Source organism: Electrona antarctica (assembly GCF_951216825.1).
Source record: "Electrona antarctica genome assembly, chromosome: 17".
In the NCBI taxonomy this organism is placed as follows: Eukaryota; Metazoa; Chordata; class Actinopteri; order Myctophiformes; family Myctophidae; genus Electrona; species Electrona antarctica.
This window is the reverse complement of record NC_136798.1, coordinates 28,310,665-28,334,954: the sequence shown is the minus strand read 5'-3', so window position 1 is coordinate 28,334,954 and position 24,290 is coordinate 28,310,665. Positions and strand designations below refer to the sequence as shown.

At 41.7% G+C, this 24,290-nt stretch overlaps 1 protein-coding gene across 2 annotated transcripts in view; it reads right to left on the bottom strand.

Moving 5' to 3' along the window:
* The window catches only part of ankrd6b (ankyrin repeat domain 6b), a 63,617-nt gene that overhangs the window by 39,039 nt on the left and 288 nt on the right, over nucleotides 1-24,290 (bottom strand). For both annotated transcript variants that reach the window (XM_079526883.1, XM_079526884.1), the window contains exon 2: nucleotides 1,659-2,093. In XM_079526883.1, the coding sequence (XP_079383009.1) occupies nucleotides 1,659-1,784 (126 nt within the window). In that variant the 5' untranslated portion in view covers nucleotides 1,785-2,093. The remainder of the gene's footprint in view (nucleotides 1-1,658; nucleotides 2,094-24,290) is intronic.

Here is a 24,290-nt window from a genome sequence, read left to right as displayed (position 1 = left end):
TTGCTAAAATGCAATAACAGGTGCATTCTATATGCAACAGTAGTGGCCAGCAATTAAACCGTTGACTCATCCGTCTGTCTGACTATCCTTATGTCTGTCTAGGAAAATAAATAATAATAATAATTATTATTATATATATATATATTTATATATATATATGTATACTGTGTGTATACTGTGTGTATAATATAATAACTGTATAATAAGATTAGAACATTCAGTGAAAATAGATAACTTTATCTAAATTACCAGCTTTACAAGCTCACATTGCAATGCGTTGTAAGCTATATAATCCTTATTTCCACTATCTGACGTACAACAAAGTATATAGGATTTAAGTGATTAAACAGTAGTTTTTTGTAAACTACAGAGAACGAGCGAGCATCACACTGGAGTATGTAAAGATAAGGAGTGAGGAGATCAGAGGGATCGACCCACATTCTAGCATTGCTGCTTCAGGTTCAATCTTAGGTTACGTTGCAACTGCACCATATGACTTCACATCGTGCGCATCTGGACATGAATATAAGATAAGATAAGATAAACCATTACCACATTGTTGTCTCCGCCAGGCGATAGCTGGCGAAGAATATGTTGTGCGTGTGTGTGTCTGTATGTCCTTCCTTACGTCTGTTACCAGCTAATCTCCGGCACCGTTGGATAACCTAATAATAAACTACAATAACCTGCCTGACTTGGCGGAGACCTGTGCTCCGAGGAGCACTTTTGCTCTCTTTGAATATTTTTAGAAGATTTTCACCTATATAATGACATGTATGCACAACATGGGGACGTAAGGTTGAAAGTGCTTAATATCAATTACACTTTTGATTTTCTACCCAATATGAAACAAACAGATGCAGGCTGGCTGCAGTGTGGCCTGTGCAGCCAGCTGTGTAATAGTGACACAGCTGACTTTTAGCTGTTGGCCAGATGGAATGCACTCACAAAGCCTTTTTCACACAAGTGACACACACACACACACACACACAGAGCCTGGAACAGCAAAAGAATCCCCCTGTGGCCCAGGTGCGGGACTCCAGGGCCACAAACAGTCCCTTTCATCTCACCCTCCATAAACATGTCAACTCCAAATGGTCCATTGCCCAAACATGTGAATGTGATGTAACTATCTCCTCGGCCATTTAAGGCGAGTGTCCTTGTAGGAACCTGGCTTGGACATGAGAGTTGAAGTGGGTTAGAACTAGGGGTGTGAATAGTTAATCGATCGTTAAGAAATTCTTCAATTAAACTTAACAGTTAACAATTAATGAAAAGGTCTGTGGTTCTATCATTGGGCGGTTTTCTGTGAATGTAATGCTCTCTGTGCACGCATGGCCGAAGAACGCACATGTGTGCCGGTTAAAAATACTCCCCCCCCCCCCCCCCCCCCCCACCTTGGTAGCCCGTAGCCACAGAAACGTCTCTGCTTTTGCATGTGATGTGACAGACAAGACAGAGCACTTTTCATTTCATTTTATTCCTCATACAAAGATGCCATTGCCTGGCCCTGTATCTCAAATGTAAAATAAATATTTGATTAAGGAATGTGGGCATGTCATTGATTATAGGCTACTGTAATGATCTACTTCTAGATCGGCTAACGGTATTTTTAACTATTTGTCGTTCGCCACAACTCAGTGTATTATTCCACTCACCTTGGTGACGGCTACTTTGGCTCCCTTGTTGATGAGCTGCACCACGTTGTCGGCATGGCCCTTGTGCGAGGCTATGAGGAGGCGCTCGGAGAGTGCGAGGACCGCCGCCGCATCCTGCTGGCTCATGAAGCACGCGCAAGGGTGACGCTTTACGCTGTCTCCAGACACGCTGCGTGACCGCCACCAGATGTTTGGAGGGCGGAAGAGGAGAGGGGAGGGAGGGAGGGAGGGAGGGGGAGGCTATGAGGGAGCTCCTCCGTCCGTCGACCCTCTTAACTCATGATGAAGACTTTCAGGCAGGAGAGGTGCCCAACGCGGAGACCCTTGAAGAGATTGGAGACGATCAGAGACTCCTGCCGCTGATCAGAGTGCTGCAGTTAGAATGTCCAAAAAACGCCGCCCAGGAGTCCTCCTCCCCTTCATCCTCTCGGCGGCCTGGAAGAGAACAGGAAGCACATTGAATGATAACATGTCCGCACGTGTTCCTCCTGGTAGCCTGGCAAACAGGAAAGCATGGGGGGGACGAGCATTGTGAACCCAGTTTCTAATAACAGCCCATTTGGAGAATGGTTACCAATGGCTACGGGACGGAAATGCTGCCTTTGGGGAATGCATGATGATGGTGAAAGGAAAGCCCCAAAAAAGGCCTTTGCCATTGGGCAAAATGGATGTTAAATTACACTACGCAAGTGGTGAAAGATCAGTGACCACAAACTGAGAGATAAAGAGATTGTAACATTACATTTAAAGGAGCATTCAGTGATTTGAGTGATTTGGAAAACCACCCAGTCCGCCCCGGTAACAAAATGTGCACATGCACGCTCTACAGTGGGGGGAAGTGCAACAGGCCAACAGCATGTGCACCAACGCCCGCCCCCACTCCAATCATGATTGGAGGAAGGCCTCTCTCATCCTGATTGGATGAAGGCTTTGCCACCCGCCACCAAAACTGAAACTAGGGTTTTTTGACCCCAGGGGCTCACTGGGGACAGGGAGGAACTCCTTATATGGTCAGCACACTCTATAGTAGGGAGGATTATCCAGAAAAAAAGAAAAAATAAGTGATATTTAGATTAAGTCAAACCACTGAATATACCTTTAATATCACACCGGGGCGAAGACCTTGTACTGTACGTCCAAAACATAAATGGAAAGAAATATGTTCCAATGGATCCAATGTATAGTTTACTAAGTTTAGTCACACATTATTGTTAATTCTTTTGATTTGGGAAATATTTATAAAACCCACAGACACACTTAACCGCTCTCTACCTAGCATCCCTATTTTAAGCATTGTCATGTCATAGGCGCACAAACTGCATCTGCTATTTTTGTTACTTTTTCACGACACTGTCATTCAACAAAATAATGAACATTGATTTATGGGGGGGAGAAATATGGAGATAAAATATTTCTGCCCAAGTCTGTACTTTTGCCGATAATCCTCAACCATGACGCTGCGTCCCCACATAAACCTGACAACCACTTTATAGCCATTTCATGACAGGCTCCCTAAGCATCTGCATCAGAACTATTTTTATGAACACTAAATCCGTGCACGGTCTTGTCTGGTACCATCTGTGGTAGAGACAGACCGACATCGGTGTTGGCAATTAAGCGGCAGGTGTGTTTAGATTATTTTAACCACTTTCAATCTGGTGTCGCTATTTTGGGCATGTCATTATAGGTGAAGATTTTCAAAACCGTTCAGTGGTTTTCTTCAAAGATCTCCCAAAAATAGCAGATCTACAAGCTCACAATGTGTCGCATCTTTGAATTTATGACTTTTGATCAACTTTATTCACTTAAAATATCTGTCAAAACATCGGTAATCAGTGGGACTGAAAACGATCTGAAAACGTGATCGGGTCGGCACAGAAACACTGACATCATCATTGGGGCTCTAATTTGTGGCTACATACAGCCAGCAGAGGCAGCGAGAGATTGACAGCCTGCCCAACGATGACAGCGTCCTAAAGACCTCGTGAACACAATCCTAACCGCACGCTGCACCACACACACTTGTGTGGTTTTGTTGTGTAAATGTTGGGCTCTAACCGCAGGGCAAGAAGGAGAGTGACTCACAGGAAGAAACTGCCACCGGTTGTCTCATCTCTCCTCTCATCATCATTAAAAACCATTAACATGCCAGGCTGACGGACATCTCCTGGCTTCAGTGGAAATCATTACCGCGCTTACTCATGTTCTCGTGTCGTGGGTTGGGATTTGTTTTGTTTTACTCTTAACATGTAGTCCCTAACAAGTGCCTGGTGAAATTGGCCCTAACCCAAAATATAGCGACTGTAACTGGCTTCTTGGTGTTCTGTGTAAATAAATTATTATGATATCAACTTTCATCATCTATTTCATTGGATCCTCTGGCTCTTGGCTCTGACAGGACCCTCTGTTTAGTTTGTGGTGGCGTGTGAATTTGTAACACTACTTGCAGCTAGCTGTGCTTATGGCTGTTTACAGTATATGACTGTAGTCAAGTTCTAATTAATAACAGTTAACCACTTAAGCACTCAAGCCTAGCATCCCTAATCTGGGCAAAGTGGGCATGTCATAATAGCCTGCTATAGGGTGAAAATAGGCAGCTTTTCTGCTAAAATAGACGATCTACAATCTCACAACCCATCACAATTATGTTTTGTGCTTGTAGGACGGATATTTTCAGCAAAAAGATATGGTGAAGAGGGAAAAAAGGAGGAGGCAAGGAGATCCATAGTCAACGAAGTATATAGGGTTTAAGTGGTTAGGCCCTATTTTATACTTACTTTATACACATTGTCAGCTTCGGTCATTTTGGAATGCCTAAAATAAGGACACAAGGTCACAAAAGAACTTGAGCCTGTGAAAGGTAACCTCTAGCATAGCATTGATATGAAGGCCTGGGACCCTGCAGTGCACAATGCTATTGACAAAATCAAATATCACTACTTGACCAAATAACAGAATGATGATGATGTCACAATGTTTTCAGGGTGACTAATGTATGGAAAAATGCGTGGCTATGATGACCATGATGACCAAATGTGTAGGGGTTGTTCTTTTCAATCAGCTACAGCTTGCAGTTCTGTTGTTCGTCTCTCTTGCATTTGAATATTGCCCCCTCGGCACCTATAGCATTCCTATCTGCCATGGAATGGGATCCCCTCTTTTGTGACCCTTCATGAGGTTTCTTCCTTTCTTTTCCCGTCAAGAGTTTTTCCTTGCCTGCCCTGATTGAGGGCATGGCGGGTGTTGTTCGTTTCCTTTGTTAAATGTAAGCCCTTTGAGACTGTAACAGTGATTAAGGGCTAGCTATACAAATAGTTTATTTCAGTTGAACTTGAACAGTCTAGTATTTTATCACTTTACTGTAATGTAGCCCTTAAGACCAGGAAAAGACAACATTTGAGCTGTCACGACAATAACCAAATTCCCACACAATAGCCTATAGAGTTTTATATCGCAATGTTGATGTTGTTTTGATAGTGGTTCTCAAATGTTTTAATTTCAAGGCCTCCCATAACTATGAGAGTGTACGAATGTACACTATTATTAGAATTACAGACCTGTAGGGTCCATTTGAAACTCCCCCAAGGTACCCTGAGAGTCCCAGGACCCCACATGAGGGACCGCTGCTCTGGAATTCAAAATCCAATACTGGTGGCATTTCACTGTATACAATCTAACAAGACTTAACCACGTGTCTTAAACCCTAAATACTTTGTTGACTAGCATACTCCAGGGGTCTGTATTTGGCCCCCTCCGTTTGTTTTGCATTGTGGGCTTGTAGATCTGCAATATTTCACCAAATGTTCACCTACTGTATTTCCGGCAAATGGATAGGGTTCATGCAGGATAAAGGCTGAACAAAAACTGCCTTTGTAAAAACCTGGTTCTTCTCTTGAGGGAAAGAGGAGTGCGTCGGGTATAGAATATCATAAATATTTTCAGTCTGGTACGTCTCCTTTTCATCGTCCACCGGCATAGTCTCTGAGGCACACGGTGACTGTTTTATGATATGTACATAAAACAGAGACGCTGCCAGCAAGTCTCGACATGACTTACTATATAATTGAAGTAGCTCTAATATGTGTTATTTATGCTGTCAGTACAGCCAATAATTTGGGCATATAGAGTGCTGAGCCTTTTGACTTTTGCAGTGTATACAGCGAGTGAATTACATTTTATGATCCACCCATGTGGTGGTTATTGCCCTATTAAATCCCAAACCGCGTCTTGGGTAATCCCTGCCATGCTCCGCTCCTCCACAGTCCACACACACAAGCAAAACAGTAGTGCGTTGTAGGTATAGAACAAAGGCAGCCATATTTGCTTCAGAAGACACGCAGCGCTTTCATACTTGAGTTATGGCATAATCTTTTAGACTCCTCTACCAATGCACACAGATTCACAGAATGGCTTCACAGAGCACTTTGAAGACCTGACTGAAAAAAGGAAAACATCGTATCTAGCAGCTATAGATCAAGGGCTTGTTGATAAGACTTCAAAACGTGTAGCCTACATCTACATTACACACCGCAACACTGCATATGTTGCACAGAGAGTAGCCAAGACGTCTCTGCAAATTTGTGATGTCATACAGAGATGTTGTGATATTGTGACTATTGCTAATCCAGTCAGTATATTATTCTCTCTCACACACACACACACATACACAGACCACGCACGCACGCACGCACACACGCACGCACGCACGCACGCACGCACGCACGCACGCACGCACGCACGCACGCACGCACGCACGCACGCACGCACGCACGCACGCACGCACGCACGCACGCACGCACGCACGCACGCACGCACGCACGGCACACACACACACACACACACACACACACACACACACACACACACACACACACACACACACACACACAGTGTAGATGCAATTGCAGTTCTCACAGTCTTGCCCTTCCAATACTTGGCCTCAATTAACCAGATTAATGTTGCCGTACAATGGCAGGCTCCCATTAATGCTGCAGTTCCGCACAGGTACCCCTAATCCCTGAACTGCTCTTTGGGGCTTAAACATGGTTGGACCCGTGTCAAAGGTCACAAACTGTTCACTGTCAATTTCCCCCGTCCTCTTCCAGTTTTTGTGGCGAGTGGCAACTTTAACCACTTCCCTACCCTATCTATTTTGTTGAACGTCAATAGCGAAAATAGCTGATCTACAGTACAAGCTTACAACGGGTCACAATGCATTTACAAAGTGTGTGCCTATTTTAGCCAAATGTTGATCTATTTCCAATGTAGCCAAATGTTGATCTATTTCCGATCTTTCATCTACTTTCGATTTTCGTTTCACCTATTATGACATAGGTAAGGACGCTGAGGACTGTATGTTGTTAAAATGAGTCAAATTAAAGGATTATTATTTATTTTTTCAAACAAGGTTCATGTTTTAGAGAAAATAAAGAGTTAATGTTTTGTTTTTTTGTTTTTTCATTTGCTGCTTTCTTTCGTTTAACGATTTTAGCTATTTTTGACAGGGGGTGGGGGCATTCGAACACATGGCTAAATATGTATTTTTAATACGTACGTTTTACGGCGATTATTTTATTATTATTTACTATAGTCCTACTAGACCCCAGGAAATTACATCTAGCCACAGTAGTTGTTTTCCGTGTGTCTGAATGAACAACTGACTACTAGGGGGCTGCCATACTGTGTGTCATAGGCTATATGTCAGTTTGTCACCTCCCCCTTCACATTCAATAGATCCTGTGATCTTTTGAGCCAGATATAATTTCATGGGGTCTAGTAGGACTATATGTCAGAAATAGCTAAAATCATTAAAACGAAATAATGCAGCAAATGAAAAAAGTTTAACACTCATCTTTTACTTTCTCTAATAACAACCTAAAACATGAACCTTGGTTGAAAAAACCCAAAGTTGTCCTGACAAGTAATTCAAATTGGAAAATAAGTATAATTGTACATAAAATGGACTGAAACATGATCTGAAACAATCCTCATGTCAAGTTAGTTTCTAAGTGCTTTCTAGGTGATGCTAATAATATAGAGGTGAGTAGGATTTAGCATGGCTTGTACCGAATGTGGCAGCTCCCTTGTGTTACAAGGCCAGACACACACACACACACACACACACACACACACACACACACACACACACACACACACGTAACCTGAGACTAGCAGGATTCTGACAGCACTCTTTCCAGAGGATGTGAGCGATGTTGAAAACACTGTCCAGCCCAAATCTGAGGAGGAAGAGGCATGTCTGATCTAATCCCTGGAGACTAATCTACACTGACAGCTATTCTAATGACTGTCCAGTTGTATTCCTGGAAATACAGGAGAAATAGAGGGAGAGAGGAAGACATGTACTACTGATAGGGCTGGGCAATATGTAGATATTATATCGATATTGTGATATGAGAATAGATATCTGGGACTTTGGATATCGTAATATTGTGATATGGCATTTAATACCTTTTTTATAATGAAAAAATGTGATCTAAAAACTCACAATGCATAATTGCAATGCAGATAATTTAAAAATGTTATCGTCAGACTCACAATATTGATATCGAGGTATTTGATCTAAAATATCATGATATTTAAATTTCCACATTGCCCAGCCCTCCAGCCCTAAGTAGTACTTAAAATATATCGTTCTCATAATCATTATATTATCTATGGCCAATACACTGACACCACGCTAGACAGGAACGCCCAAAAACGTCACATCCGGGGTAAGAATTTACCCCGGAATTTTCTATGGCTGCCAATGCAACTTGGTCCAATCCTTAATCACATACGGACAAACATCTATGCCGATGCTATCTAACTTGCGGAGGTAGCGTGCCTTGTCCACGGGCAACAGATCTTTCAACGTATGGCATTGCAAATACGTTTGATAATCGCTACTCTGCTCAATGTTGTTTTGAAAATGCTGCAAATTGCATTGCAGTGAACGAGCGAAAATCACAACTTCCCCCGTTTGTGGGCGGAGTCACAGTTTGAGGCGCTGTTTACGCGCCGTGGTGTCAGTGTATAGCCCATTCATATACTCCCAGTCAAATGTAGGCCGAAGTCAGAAATGTGTATTACAGTATATTGTAGTGAAGTGCCAAAAGAAGGGTGTACTATTTATGTAATTAAGTCATTTTATTGCACTTGGCATGAATTAGAATTAAATCTGTTCCCTGTAAACGTGTGTTAGTATATAATTATGTCTGTAATACACTGTTGTAAATATGTCTTTCACCAATGTTAACGAGCCACATACCCCTAACGACTGTACTTGGTGAATACATCGATTCTGAAGTGGTTTGTTGAAGAGCTAGTTCTCGGTGGAATGACAAAACAAACTTTATATAGCAGTATATAGTATGTCATTAGCACAGACTTGTGAATGATAAGTTAAGGCATTTCATCAATGGTGTCAACCTTCCGAAAGCAGACCACACATCTTCAGGGGCATTGACCCACTATACTATTTAAGATTCCAAAATTCCCAGTGTGCTAGAACAGCACTGGCTTATGTGCTCCTCATGCTTTTTACAGAGGTCATTTCATTTCGGATGAATAGGGCGCTAATGCACTGTGGTAACATCTGAATGGCTCCCTCCCGCCATGCTGAAAAATGAATAAGATTAAGTGAGCGAGCGAGCAGGGGAATCCTCTCCCCCGCCACATTCCTGGGGACTCTCCAAAATGTGTCCGACACAGACCCATACCCAGTTACCCACGTCTGCCTGGGTTACTATACTTGTGAGGACATTCCACCAGTGGTGGAAGAAGTAGAACAATATATAGAAATACTCTTTTACAAGTAAAAGGCATGTGAATCATAAGGACTCAAATGTTTAAAAAGATATGCATTTTTTAATATATGAAGTATATAAATTCGGGCTTATTTGGTTAATATTTATTTTTTGTAATAATAATCTACTGGCCTGGGCCATGGCTCAGTGGTCCAGGCACCTTGGCTGGTAATCCAGTCTGGCAGTGTGCCGCGGGTTCGACTCCCGATCCCGACGGCCTTTACTGCATGTCTTCCGCCCATCTCTCTCCCCATTTCCTGTCAGCCTACTGTCTGTCCCTCCATAAAAAAATATAAAGGCAAAATGCACGGTTACTTTGCACCACTGCATTCCACTCATTTCCATTCTTGAATTTCCATCCTTGACCCTTAACCACTGCATTACCTAACCCTAATGCTTTCCGAAACTACAAGCAGACACAAATTCGAACCCTTAGCAAAGCCAACTAGCCGAGCTAGTTCCCTGAAAGGTGTGCAAGAAGCTACATGATCATGGTAAATCTTCCACATGTTTCTGCCTCCGAGTCCTCACAAGGGTACAAGTGCAAGTCATACAAATACACACACAAGGACTGGCAGGGCAAGGCTCCTCTCATGCAGCTAGGCAACAGGCTTTTGTGCAAACTTTCAGGAACTCGGGACTTGGTTCAAAAACGAGAAATGCCAAACCCCTTGCTTTTCACACAACTTAAAAGGAGAGGAGGCCCCCAGGGACAAACTCATTAACAAGCACAACGCTGAAAAACAACTTCTCTCATGCAGACACAGGTTTCATATCTATAACTCAGCAGACACTAAGGCTGTGACAACAGCCCTAGTGAAAGTTTAGTTGGAGATTAGTCATAAACATAATTGCGATCCATGATTTAATTGTGCTTTTGGCATTGAACATAACAAAAATATACCAAGACATGACTGACAATAATCAAAATCAATAATGTATTATGGCCAAAACCATGATTTAATAATTGTATACATTTTTCAAACTAGAGAGAATAGCTAATCTACTATGAGATCTAGTCTATCTAGCACCAACAGTTGCATTTATACAGATGAATGGAAACGATTCAGATGATTCTGCAAAGTAATTGCGATTATCTCAAATAATTTCAATGAGGCGATTATGTAATAAGCTTGACACTTAATTGACAGCGCTAGAGTTGGTAGCAGATATGTGTTTTTCTTATCGAATGTGTATTGGTAATTAGATGGGAATTTGTGTACTTTGGTAGACAGCTGGATTTCGACTCCAGGCCTCCAAAATTGGACACAAAACATATACTGCTTACACAAAAGGGAATCGCCCCGGGCCAAGGGACTTCTTGGCTTATCTGAGCTACAGTCAGGGCTGCTCTGTGCAGGTCACGGGAACCAATGTAACCTCATGGATTCAAAACCTGTTTCTCCCGCATTTTGAAACCAATGTGCATCTGGGCTACAGGCAGGGTTACTCTGTTCCCACCATACTGTTCAGAATAAATGCGCTCCTGCCAACAGCTGTTTGGTTTGGCAACGCAACAGGGACACATAGCAACGCCTTGAGGAGACCCAGGTGTCACAAGAGAGTTTCCACATCAACCAACACAAGCATGGGAGGAGGGCCCCTCTTCCACGCCCACGTCAGTGGTCCTCAAACATTTTCATTTCTTTAAAGAAAATAAAAATAGCTGATCTACAAACTCACAACGTGAGCCAAGCTATCTGAAGTATAAAATAGAGTTAAATAAGTAAAAGTGATTTTGATCATACATGTATATTAACTCATTTTGCTGGGGACCCCCTGGAACCGCCTCAAGGACCCCTGGGGGTTCCCGGACCCCACTTTGAGAACCACTGCCTTTACGTCTCTCTTCACTGTGAGGGAGAGTCTAGAGATGCGTTTAGACTGCAGGCAAAATCTGATTTGTTTCTCGAATACAATCGGTAGGACTGACTGCCAAGAAAAGATCATAGTTGTGTATTAAGACATTGTCGACCTTATCTGCGTTGGTTTCCGTGATAACGACATAGACGTGAGTAAAGCTTAACCACACGTCCCTACCTGGGCATCATAAGAGGCAAACTTGGTGTAGAGGCAAAAAAGGAGAGGGCCAAGCATAGACCCCAGGGGGACCCCGTTTAATTAGTTAACTTCAATCTGTACACTTATACACTCTTGGTATAATAGCCGATCAAGCTTGCAAAGTTGTAGTCAGCATCCAGATAAGATGACCAACAGAACACAGTAACACATTAGCCGTATTGGTTTATTTCATAAAGGCTTTCCTTGTATAACACCATCTCCTTTTTTTAATTGCATTTCCAGCTACAATGAGTCTTGAATGCAGACAGCTTGTAGAGGGAGTAGGACTGTTTGATGTCAGTGAACAAACAACATGTTGTCTGTTGGGCAGGGACGTGCAGAAAATGGCAGGGAATGAAATTCCCAGAAAGGGCACATTTGTAATGTGCAGTGGTGGACCAAGTACTCAACCCCAGTATAGAGCGTCGCAGTCCCGCCCCCTACCATGGACCAGGAAATGAATCCCAATGCATTTTTCCCATAGACATTTCAAAAAGTATTTATTTAAAGGCGGTTACGCCACGGACAAAGCCAACTCGAGTCGTGACAACTCATGACAACACAAACAATATTTTGGACCAAACAAATAATTACAAAGAAGAATAACAACAAAAAATGTGTTGTAACCTGCCGTTTTTTTCTTCTTTCTAATTATTTTTTCGGCCCCAAAAATTGTGTTTGTTGTCATGATTTGTCACGACTCGAGTTGGCTTTGTCCGCGGCGTAAACGTCTTTAAATAAATACTTTCTGAAATGTCTATGAGGAAAATGAACGGAGAATCATTTCCTGGTCCATGGTAGGGGGCGGGACTGCGACGCTCTATTGAGTCAAAGTATAGATAGGCCTACTCCTATAGTCAGATATTAGCCAACTCAAAGTGAAAGTTGCTCTGTCAAAAACTACTTAAGTATTCAAAAGCACAACTTACACTTTCTGTTCATTTTCTTTTAATATCAATGCATTGCTGTATTGAAATGTCCAGAAATGTCGGGGGGGAAAATAATAATAGAGAAAATAGCAGATATGCATTGCAAGTCGTGTTGTGAGCTTGTAGATCAGCTATTGTCACTATGGTATAATTTAAATAAGGTTTAATTGGTTAATTTATATGTACATTTTATACCTTCCTAGAAATGTAGTGGAGTCAAAATTACAATATTTGTCTTTTAAATGTAGAAGAGTGAAAGTCATCCAAAGTTAAGTATCCAAAAATACAAATGTACAGAGTAAAGTAAAGTACAGATACTGGAGACCCAAATGATAAAGTTGGTGTCCTCCCCAGGACCCCCTTTTTTTTAAGTAGTACAATTTAAAAAAAAAATCTTTTAACCTTGAAATGATGTTGAAAAATGTGTGATCCTAATGCTATTTATTTTTTTTCTTTTATGAATTTTTCAGAGAGAGAGACAGAGATTTACGCATACAAACAGCTAAACGGCCCAAAATGGGTCGTAACTCCACATTTGAGAAGCACTGCTCTAATCTAATGTAACCTAATCTGCAAATTTCATCAGCTCTTGGCTTGAATGTGATCAAGTTCGCCCCATAGGCGTTTAGCACACTGGGAGAGTCAGGAATCTGACTAACTCTCTAAGTGTGAATGATTATCAGAGCAGAAACCAAAGGAATGTGATTTTCAGTCCTCTTCAGATCTTCTATTAGAGAAATTCCTACTTGTTACAGTTTGCAGACACAGTGATGGGGGTGCCCCTGTGATAACCCCATTGACATACACTGTCAAATCCTGCATGTTAACATAAGCCTGAGGCCTCAATTACACCTATACAACAATGTTGCATGCAAGATGTAAGCAAGATGTAAGTGTCATGGCCGCCCCAATGCATTTCCAATGGAAGTCACATAGTTTGATACAACATTTTTGTTTGATGGCTGTGTTGTGCCCCCCTCCCCCGAAGTCCACACCCACAACACCAGAGGGAGTGCAACGAACCATGTACAACCCAGATTCGGCACAAACAAGGGACTAAATTATTTTCGCTCCTATATGCCACCAAAATGTGGAACTCCCTACCAACAGTCATTAAGACATGCAAATCCCTTGACTCCTTCAAAACCACTCTCAAAGGGCACCTACGGACGGCTGCAATTCGAAACTGGCCCCCGTAAAATCTGAATCCCCCCCCACCCCTTATTCCCCTCACTGTATATGTTTCTTTTCCCTTTTTACCTCCTTTATGATGAATTCCTGTTCTGTTCTTTGACTATATAGAAGTTTCTATTTGTACGTCTCTAAATGTTTTGATGAATTGAACAAGGTGGACCCTCTTGTAAACAAGTGTAATGCTTAATTGGGTCGTCCACTCACAGTTAACAGTCTTTGTATTGAGTTTGTGCTTGAAATGTACTGTAATTCGGCAAACTGTTAATAAATATTTCAATCAATCAATCAATCAAACAAAAATGTTGTGTCAAACCATGTGACTTCCATTGGAAATGCATTGGGGCGGCCATGACACTTACAACTTGCTTACATCTTGCATGCAAAATTGTTGTATAGTTGTAATTGAGGCCTGAGCGTGTACAAAATTCAATTCTTTGCTGTTGGGCAGAAACCTTGTGTCTCCACATTTCAACATTGTTTTTGTAAATTAGTGACCTATTTCATCATACGAGTGTCTACAAAAGTAGTGAAAATATCAGATCTACAAGCTCACAACGCATCACATCAGGGACACATTGTGAGCTTGTAGATCGGCTATTGTCCCAATTTTATAAAATAGTGATTTAAAGTCTAAGATATACCAAGTTTCCAATGCAAATGCAACCATACTCCCTTATAGTTGCAAATGGGTAAATTAACACTGATTGTTTTGCTGTGTAGCAGGCCTCCTCCTTTGCTTCCAAGCCATTTAAGTCCTCACACTAGTTGAACTAGTTTAATGACACAAAGGATAAGATCGTGTTTACTGATAAATGCTGTGCCCCACATACAGTAACCCACACAAATGTATGATAGGATCTCAAACGTTACCTCACTCCCCTATAGTCAGGGAATATTATCAGTATTATCAGTATAATCTGGGAATACATTTCTAACCAAGACATTTCTTCACCAATGTGTTTGTAAAGGTGTCTACTAACATATCCCACATTGGTTTATATTCAACCACCCTAGGGGAATTCTTGACAGCTGCTGAAAGTTGGGGTACCATCAACAGCCAATATATGGCAAAATGTTCTAAATTTCATTATGCTTTAAATAGCATGTGACGTGTCAAACTAGGGGGTTTTCATCATTCTGAATCCATTCCAAGCATTCGTTTTGCACGAAAAACACTCCTTGGGCTAAAAACGGCCATAGACACTTGCCCAAATGTGCCCAAATGTGCTGACTTCATCACATTTGTGATGACGGCTATGGCCTTTTTAAGCCCAAGGAGTGTTTTTCGTGCAAAACGAATGCTTGGAATGGATTCAGAATGATGAAAACCCCTAGTTTGACACGTCACATGCTACTTAAAGCATAATGAAATTTAGAACATGTTGCCTTATGGTATGGTACGGTATGGTATGGTACCCCAACTTTCAGCAGCTGTCAAAAATTCCCCTAGGGTGGTTGAATATAAACCAATGTGGGATGTTAGTAGACACCTTTACAAATACACAAAAACATTGGTGAAGAAACTTCTTGGTAAGAAATGTATTCCCAGATTGTATTAATATCCCCTGACTACTAGCACTGCACTCTCATCACATTGCATCCCTTCTTGTCACTTTGACATTTAGATTGCATGTAGTTTAGAGACAGATGCTAGGCTTGATGTTTACCTGTTTGCCTTTGTTTGCCTGTTTGCCTAAGTTTCATGCTTTCTCTGGTTACTCTTATTTCGGCCTTTTAAGTGGCTTTGGGTAAGGGCATTTGCTAAATACCTAAATAGTAAATAAATAGTAAGGTTACTGGTTTCTGTCCAAAATGCAGGTGTATATGTTATCCATGTAGAAGAAGTTCAACAACTAATGTGTTATTTTATTTTTTTAATATCTATGTAGGCTTAGTTCATATACAGAAATCTTTGCCTACACATTATTTAGCTATAAATAGTCTACATTGCAGACAAATGGACACGTTCAATCTCAGATGAGAAGATGGTTCGGTTCAGCTGAGAATGTATTCTCCATTTTGTCTTGCTGGGAACAAGCCGAGGCAAAACAAAAGCTACGTGAAAAGTTTGTCAACAAATACACTGCATAAATTAACAATCATGTCCTGGGCCGATGCTGAGTCGATGACACATAATTAATGTCTGCCGGTCCACATTGAGCAAGACAGATGCGTTATTCCCTAGACGATGTTGTTACAATGAAGTAATGATGTCACTGTTGCTTGGTGGCTGTCAAGCTTGTCAGCCTGACTGATAGGTGAGAAGACAACTGCACATCATCTGAGACACCGTGCAACACTTGATATTCAAGGTATCCGAGGAATTCAGGCAACATCGCCCGCCTTTCAATATAGGCTATAGCCTGGAACATCATTCATGAATCCATCCAGCGTGGTGGGCTCCATTCATGTGTGGGTGTGGGAATTTCAGATTTAGAAAGAAAGGGATTTTTCTTTTCATTGAGTGACAAAGTGTTTTTTTTAAAACGTGTAGTAAGCGTTCTTTGTCCTATATGCTAGAGACAGACATTTAGAAGTTCCTGTATTATGACATCGTCAACGTGTACCATAAGCCATTTAACTCCTTTTAAATGTAGCATTCAATGTCTTAATACACATGTGACCATTACATCCTACATACAGTTGACCGATGCCCCCCAGGGGACTATACTTCAATGGTTCCCTCTCTGGCCTAATAAATGTGGCTTCCCTGTGCATTCAATACTTCCCTGGAGGTCAGTGTGGAGCCATGTGGAAGTCTGATGCTGAAAGGATAGGGGGAAGGGGGATGCTCCAGTAGTACTCCGTCTTTTGTAAAAAGAAAAAGAAATATTGGCCAAATTTGGGGGACATATGGACAAAACACTGTTATAGACAGCTCTGGTATTTCTGTATGCTTTCCACGATGTGTTTGTTCAGAAAACAGAGTATATTCTGCTATAGTCAGTTTACAGCATGAAGAAAGGCCTTCACACTTGCATAGAAAAGGAAGTCACCACAGAAGATTGATGCTAAAATTAGATAAAATTGCTCATGGCCCATCTGTCCATAATCTCCACAACATCTCTCACTTCCACTTGAGACAAACAACACAGAGAGAGAGAGGGGAACTTAACAAACATTGCCAGACTGTTGCCTCTCGCAATTTCCAAATGCTTCTGTCATACAGTCTGGAGCAACGGAAGCTCTATCATGAGTAAAATATAACACGGAAGTGGATCCTCCTCCCCACTTCCGTTTCGTCTTCACAGTCACGCACATTCATCCTAATATGAATAGAAATCATCTAAGCATATACAGTATAGCTTGATGCTTAGCAGAAAAATAAAAAATAAAATAAAATGTAAAGATATTTTAAAATATATTTTCGTGAACGGAAATAGCAGCTTCCTTACTCGGATTTCGGGAGGTGTAGTTCCAGACACTATATAGCATTCGGAGATTGTGGAATTTTGTCTGTCTACGTGATACTAAACAAACATCAACAACACAACAACCACACATGAAACACACTCAAATGAACACGACTGCTCAGGGCTATATAGCAGAGCCAGCCTGATGTACCTTTCATTATGTGGGTCATTCTCTCGCTCCGTTTGTGCAGAAGCTCGATCGCACAACACCACAAAGGAAGCGCATCTTGATACAGCATAGCACGGTGCTCTGGGGGGCGCAGGGATTGAACTGTGAGAATGTGCAAGAGGAGATCTATTATATCAAGTCTTTGACTCATGCCATACATGACTACATAAGGAGCTATAGCTAAAACTACAGCTACATATTGTCACTGTCAACCTGTATCCACATTTAATCTTTTTATGGGTTTTTCCCCCATAAATGAATGCCCTATTTTATATGCCATTCTTGTGGCAGTGGCATGCAAAGGTAGAGAAAATAGCTGATCTACAAGCTCATGACGTGTCAAGATGTGACACTAATTGTATATGTATGGTTTTCATTCATATTACCAATAAAACGTATTTACAAGAGCTTATGACTAATTAATAACTACATTTCAGAAATAACAACATTTCAGAGGTGCATATTTTCTGAAGATGGAACATTTTCACAGATCTGGATTTGTACAACCAATCATGACTAGTTCGCTGGTAAGGTTGCTCGGAGGCAGCCAATCATGACTAGGTTATCACTAAAGTCGCCACTAAAGTCGTCTTCACGTTCGTCTGTAGTGGTTGGTGGTAGCCTGGCTCTAGCCCTGAATCGCTAGCCACGCTCATTAAGAAAATATGTTCTGGCGATTCAAGTCTGGAGTCTCTGCCTACGGCGGCGTTAGTGTCGTTTGAAAATCCGATCACAGCAGCTGATTGGCCATCAGCCCCGTCACTCAACAGCGTCAGACAACAAACATGGCTGCCCCCACTGCGGTGACTCACGAGTCACGACCGTATCAATCTGGCTATTAAATCGGCGTATGATAAATAGTTTCTTTACAGAAACGACCGTTTTTTATAAACATCATCATCCGACATATTTTACCGCTTTTGTTTACATGCTAGTAGCACTCGTTGGCTGTGGTTTGTTTGGTTAGCAAACGGGTTAGCCATAATAGCCTCATGATTGACAACAACGGTTGTTGTTATATAAATTATTGTCTTATACCTCTCATTAGGCAACTTCTATAGCTGGTGTTACTTATTTTGCTGGGGACGCTTTTACTCAAGTAAAGCATCAATCAGAGTTAGTATATCTTTCCACCACTGTGTGACTGTGTGACGTGTGACAGCTATGAGTGGCCAGGATACAGTGCCACCCTACAGCACTGGGTGCCACTCACTCCAGCTCTGCCATCTGTCTTCCCTTGCACCGCCAGAAGTTCCTCTGGGGCCGAAGAGAGCCAGAGCCTGATTAAACCAATACTTTTCTCCCTGACTAATCCCAAAGATCTGTTTCAGCTCTACGGTAGCTGGCTTGCCACAGCAGTTGACATACAGCTGGTGAATAAGAATGAAGGAGAGGGAATGCATGTATTGTTGGGCAAAGATGACTTTTCTACTACTTGATTATCGTCGCTGTTTGTCAAAAGCCTTGTCCCTCCATCCCTAGTTCATCTTTTTTTGTTTGTTTTCTTCTTTTTGAGCGGTGCACACCGCTCCTTTAAATGGCTGTGTCCCTAGTGTAGGACCTTTAACCTATGCAGCATGCTTGTGCTTGAAGGGGTATACCACTCATTCTCAATATTGAACTATGTCATTAATATAACTTGATATAAGTTGTTGTGTGGATATAATAAAAAAGGTCCCCCCCCGTTCTGTTTAGCCTATAGAACTGGTCTGGACGTCTAGAACCTGGGGTCATGTGATCAGTGACACCACGTCGGTGTATTCTTTGGCTTGCAGAGTACTCATACTAGAGGTTTCAGTTTAACAGGTAACAGTTTTAAACGTACAAAGTTCCCATCAGACGGCTTGGGCCGTGGCTCAGCGGTCCAGGCACCTTGGCCGGTAGTCCGAGTCTGGCAGTGTGCCGCAGGTTCAACTCCCGATCCCGACGGCCTTTACTGCATGTGACTCCCCCACCTCTCTCCCCCATTTCCTGTCAGTCTACTGTCTGTCCCTCTACTAAAAAAATAAATAAATAAAGGCGAAAGCCGCAACAAAAAAAAAACATTAAAAAAAGAAGGTTCCCATCCGACAGTCTGATAATATACTACCATGACTAATACAGTATAGTTTTAGTATAGCTGAACATTGTCAAACAAGAGCATGCATGCTCAGTTCTGGAAAAAGTTTTAAACCAATAGTAGCAAGTGATGTACTTTGGCTGGGAATTCGAAAGGGTTGGAAGCTCCAGGGTAATTCTGTTGGCAGTGTCCTCTTATGATTAGAGTATAATCATAAGTAAGCCTTATATTTCAACATTGCAGAATCACTTTTTTACATAATTTTTTAACCTCTGGACAAAATCCATGTTTCCTAAACATTAGTAATGCAAAGCAAATTTCTATTATAACAGGGTTAAGGATTGAACTAGATCCCCTACAATGTATCTTGGGTTTACACCCAACGACACCTGAATTAAATAGATTCAAGAGAATCCTGAGTATCCTATGGTACTGTGCTATAGGTTGTCAATACTACAATGTTGGATTGAGGATGTTGTACCATCTGTATCAAGTTGGCTCCACAATGTTCTGCAACTGCGGCTCACACATGTTTAGTTTGGGGCCCAGTTGTGGAATATATGGGAGGAGAATACGCAGAAATATTATCAAGGGGTTTTGCAAATTAAGGAACCATTCCTGTAAAGTACAAAGGTTTTATGATTTCGAAGACTATATGAATATATGGACGTCAAAAACGTAGCATGCAGACTTGCGAAGGGCACCATTGACCAATTCGCAAGACACTTGGTACAAACACTGTTCAGGGGTCTACCATTACATTAATCACACCAGGGGTGATATGTGTGATATGAAAAAATGTGCAAGCATTAAGAGAGATGATTTTATTTTATTTATTTATTTTTCGTTTTTTGCTTTTCAGAGTGACTGCATAAAAACAATGCGACTCCAATCCGGATAGGACACAAGTTGGATTTGAGCTGCCAGCCTTATCTCTCTCCACTCCATCAAACCAGCACATACAGTAGATCCCTTTTTGCATATTATATTGTTTTATTATGGTCTATGTATTAACATCTACTGTACTGTACTACATCTTATTATGAAACAAGATTGTCTTTTATTGTTGCTAAACTAGATTAGCTTTTATTTTGACCATGCCTACGCCTATTATGACCAGAATAGGGACTACGGTTTAAGTGGTTAAATAGAAAATCTAAATCCTCTTATGCCCTACACACCGCAGTATATCAAATTCTCACAGTCAAGCAATGAGAAGAGTGTGGTGTTTGGGTACCCCTGGAACACAGTGAGGGCATGATGTTATCGTGTATCAGTGTGTTATGACTGCTGCTGAAGGCAATAAACTTCTCATGAGATTGTGGTGTGAGTGCGTGCGTGTGCGTGTGTGCGTGTGCGTGCGTGTGTGTGTGTGTGTGTGTGCGCGCGCGCAGCATGCCGCCCACACGCGTGCGTGCGAGAGAGAGACGTGCGGCAGCCGGCAGGTGTGCCTTCCTTAATCCAGGGTTTTTCTCACCTCAACTCTTTCCTCTATTTCTTTTACTTTCCATTGCGTAATGTCTTCTTCCCTTGCAGAACAAAATGTTTAACATGAAGGTCATTCAAGGCAAGGGACATAAATAATAATCACGATAAGAGTATATTAATAATAATTATTATTACTTATAATTAACTTATAATTATATTGATAAATTATAAACATTTCCATTTAATTTTTAAAAAAATCTTGTTTAAATTAAAAATGAAACTAACAACAATACTTCTCACAATAGGCCCACAAGGTACAATCACTTCTTAACCACTTAAACCCGATATACTTTGTTGACCCGGGCCTCCATGCAGGGTTCTATACACGGTCTGCTCCATTTTTCCCTCTATACCAAATCTCTTCACAAAAAAATAGCCAATCTACGAGCTCACAAGAGTCACAACACGAACACGCCCACAACAACCTGCCGCATTGTCAGCTTGTAGAGTTATTTCCCCCCAGAATAGGGACACGATAAACACTTAAGAAACCGGGCATTCCTATTTTGAAAACATTACAAAATTAAAAATAGTAGATAGCAGACTCGCACAAAGGTTTGATTTATTCCTTATCGTAGGACCGTGCCATTCGCCAGTAATTGCACTTTTTGACAAGTGACAAGGTTCTATGTGACAAAACTATGAATTAGGTTACGACAAAAGGACCTCGTGAGAGACCCCGGTCAATCTAGTTATCATCTGTTTGGACCGGCTTCATTGTCCAGGACCACTGAGCAGAAAGGACTCCTTGTCTTCCTCGACAAGAGTCCTTTGCTTTTAGAGACGTGGTACAATGGGCTTCACCACCCATGAGCTGTGTTAAACACACATTCACTAAATCACAAGCGTGCACAGAGCCTTTTGAGAGAGCAGCCTAGTACACACCCATCATGGTGGCCTGATGCACTGGTAAAATCCTCTTTGTTAATTGAACCACTTTGAACCTGGCGTCCATCCCTATTTTGGGCATGTCATAGTAGGCGAAATCACATTTTAAAAATGTTTCTCTACTGCTTAGCTATAGGACAGATCGCCCGTTTGGGCATGGGGAGAGATTATGCTTTGAGCTTCAGGCAATACCTCTTGTCAACCAACTTGGACTATACCTGAAAACAGGGTGTAAGCTCATATTCCTAATATCTCCCCTGGCCAAGGGGTTTTCCCTTTTGTTTGAGCGGGAGATGATTAGTTTCCCCAAACATTCAAAGTGGTGGTGGGGGTGTGGTTGAGTTCATGCCTTGCCACAGTCTCTGCTGGTGAGTGTGTGTCAGCTGAGGGACAGTCTCGCACGCACGCACGCACACACGAGCGTGAACATGCACACACACACACACACACACACACACACATGCACTCGCGCACAGACCATATCCCCTCTTTCTTTGTTTGCACAGTCTCTTTTCACATTACTCATGAAAAGAATGATTAAACAACATAGCCCCCCTTCGTAAATCCTTTGCACAGAAATAATAATAATGATGGCAGATGCAGCCTCCTTCTGAAAGACTGGGGGTCTTGGACACCGACAATAAGAGCTCATTGTTTCAAGGTACCAATAAAGGGGTTTTTAGACTAGAGTCCTTTCAAGGCAAAAGAGTGAAAAGGAAAGCTCCTTCTCTGCCTGCCACAAAGATATTCACTTGCATGTGTTTTTCTCTTGAATTTCCCACACCAGGCAGTAATACTATGACAAATAGACCACTATTCTAATGGGTTTGTTTGTCCAATTATATCCGCTCCTAAAGCAGGTTTTATAATGTTGTGAGTGAATGTGAATCTTATTCCAAAATGAACGGATATTTTAAGAATAAAATAATGGAAGGAAAAAGCCTAAAATTTGACAGAATCAGGACAGTTTGCAACTGACTTCTCCAAACACCCACAGCCTAATAGCAGTCGCTCGCAAACATTTTCATGTCACAGACCCCAAAAAATGTGTTTAGCTGCGGACCCCCATTTGAAAAGATTTTGTGCCAGGGATCCCCACAACAGAACACAGCCTTTTAGATCAGCTATTTTTTAATAGCTTAACAATAGTTCTTAAGTGTTAAAGAATGGTTCGTTCATTTTGCTAAGAAGTTAAGAACCCCCGAACCCCCTCAAGGACCCCTGGTGGGTCCCTGGACCTCACTTTGAGAACCAGTGGCCTGTATAGCATTCATTGTCTCACCATCTGACATTCAAATCTAATTATCAATTTTTCTGCATCGACTCTCTCCACATATACAATTATTTCTGGAGCCTTTCACATGGGGGTTACGCTCCTCTGGACGCCATTAAGGCCCATTATGTTTCCATTACACACCTGGTGCCCCCCTGACCCCAGCATAATAAAAGCCCCCTAATCAGCTCCCTGGGGGGCTCGACAGACGGATAGACGAGGCGCAGAGAGGGGCGTTCATATACACAATCTGGACTGTGAGGAGAGGACGCGTTGATTAGGATGCTGCTGCATTAGCCCTGAAACATGACTGTCATAGTACGTGCGTCATGTGAACCATGGCTACTGCTGCAGTGATTCTCAACTTTTTCAATGTCAAGGGCCTGCAGACAGTCTGATAGACAGCCTGTGCATTAGGCCACTTGGGCCCACATTTTATACAATGTGCTATCTCTCTAATTTAACCACGAGAGTGTAATGGAACCAAATGGATTTGGATCCATTTGTACACTCTTGAGACCCCCAAAAGGGTCTATTTGGACCTCTGGTTGTACCCGGACCAAACGTTGAGAAACAGTGGCATAGCCATAGCACTAGTAGACTGCAGAACACTGCAGAAATGCACGCCATAAATGGCCTACTTGTGCGCAAGGAGAGTGCGTAAGTACTGCCGACTTCTACAAACTTGAAATCTTACATCAACATCAACAATCAATAAGTGACCACCATTTTCACCACAATAAACGTGTACCTTTTACCCACCCAACATTGAAACATAGCCTATCTTAATTACGTCACCATCAACAGCCAATTAGGGACCACCGAGGACAGGCCTACATATCATATTACATACCATACATACGCAGCCGACCACAGTACTACATAAAGCATAAACATAATCATATAATATAATTATAACAGTCATGAAAGTTTTGTTAAGCTTTGGCCCTGGATGCTCAAATCATGGATTTGTACAGGTGGGCTAATCAATAAATAACGAGTAATTGAGTAGGCCTATATGCCTATTGCCTAATAATGCATGGCCTATAATGATAAAGCAATAGGGTAGTAGACTACTTATCTACTCTGACAGACATAAACTAAGTGTTATTTCATTTGTAAACATGTTTTATGGTAGCCTATGGCTTGCGATACATTCGTATAGCCTTCCCTGTCTTTGTTGTTAAAATCATATTGACTTTGGAATTAGCCTAGGAGTTGGAGGATTATCACTTCAGATCGACTTTATTTCTTAATATTTTAACTGTGCGCTATACTGACCTATATTCACTCAGAGATATGCATGTGCACTGAATGCACTGAACACTCCACACCTTTTTTTCCCAGGACAGT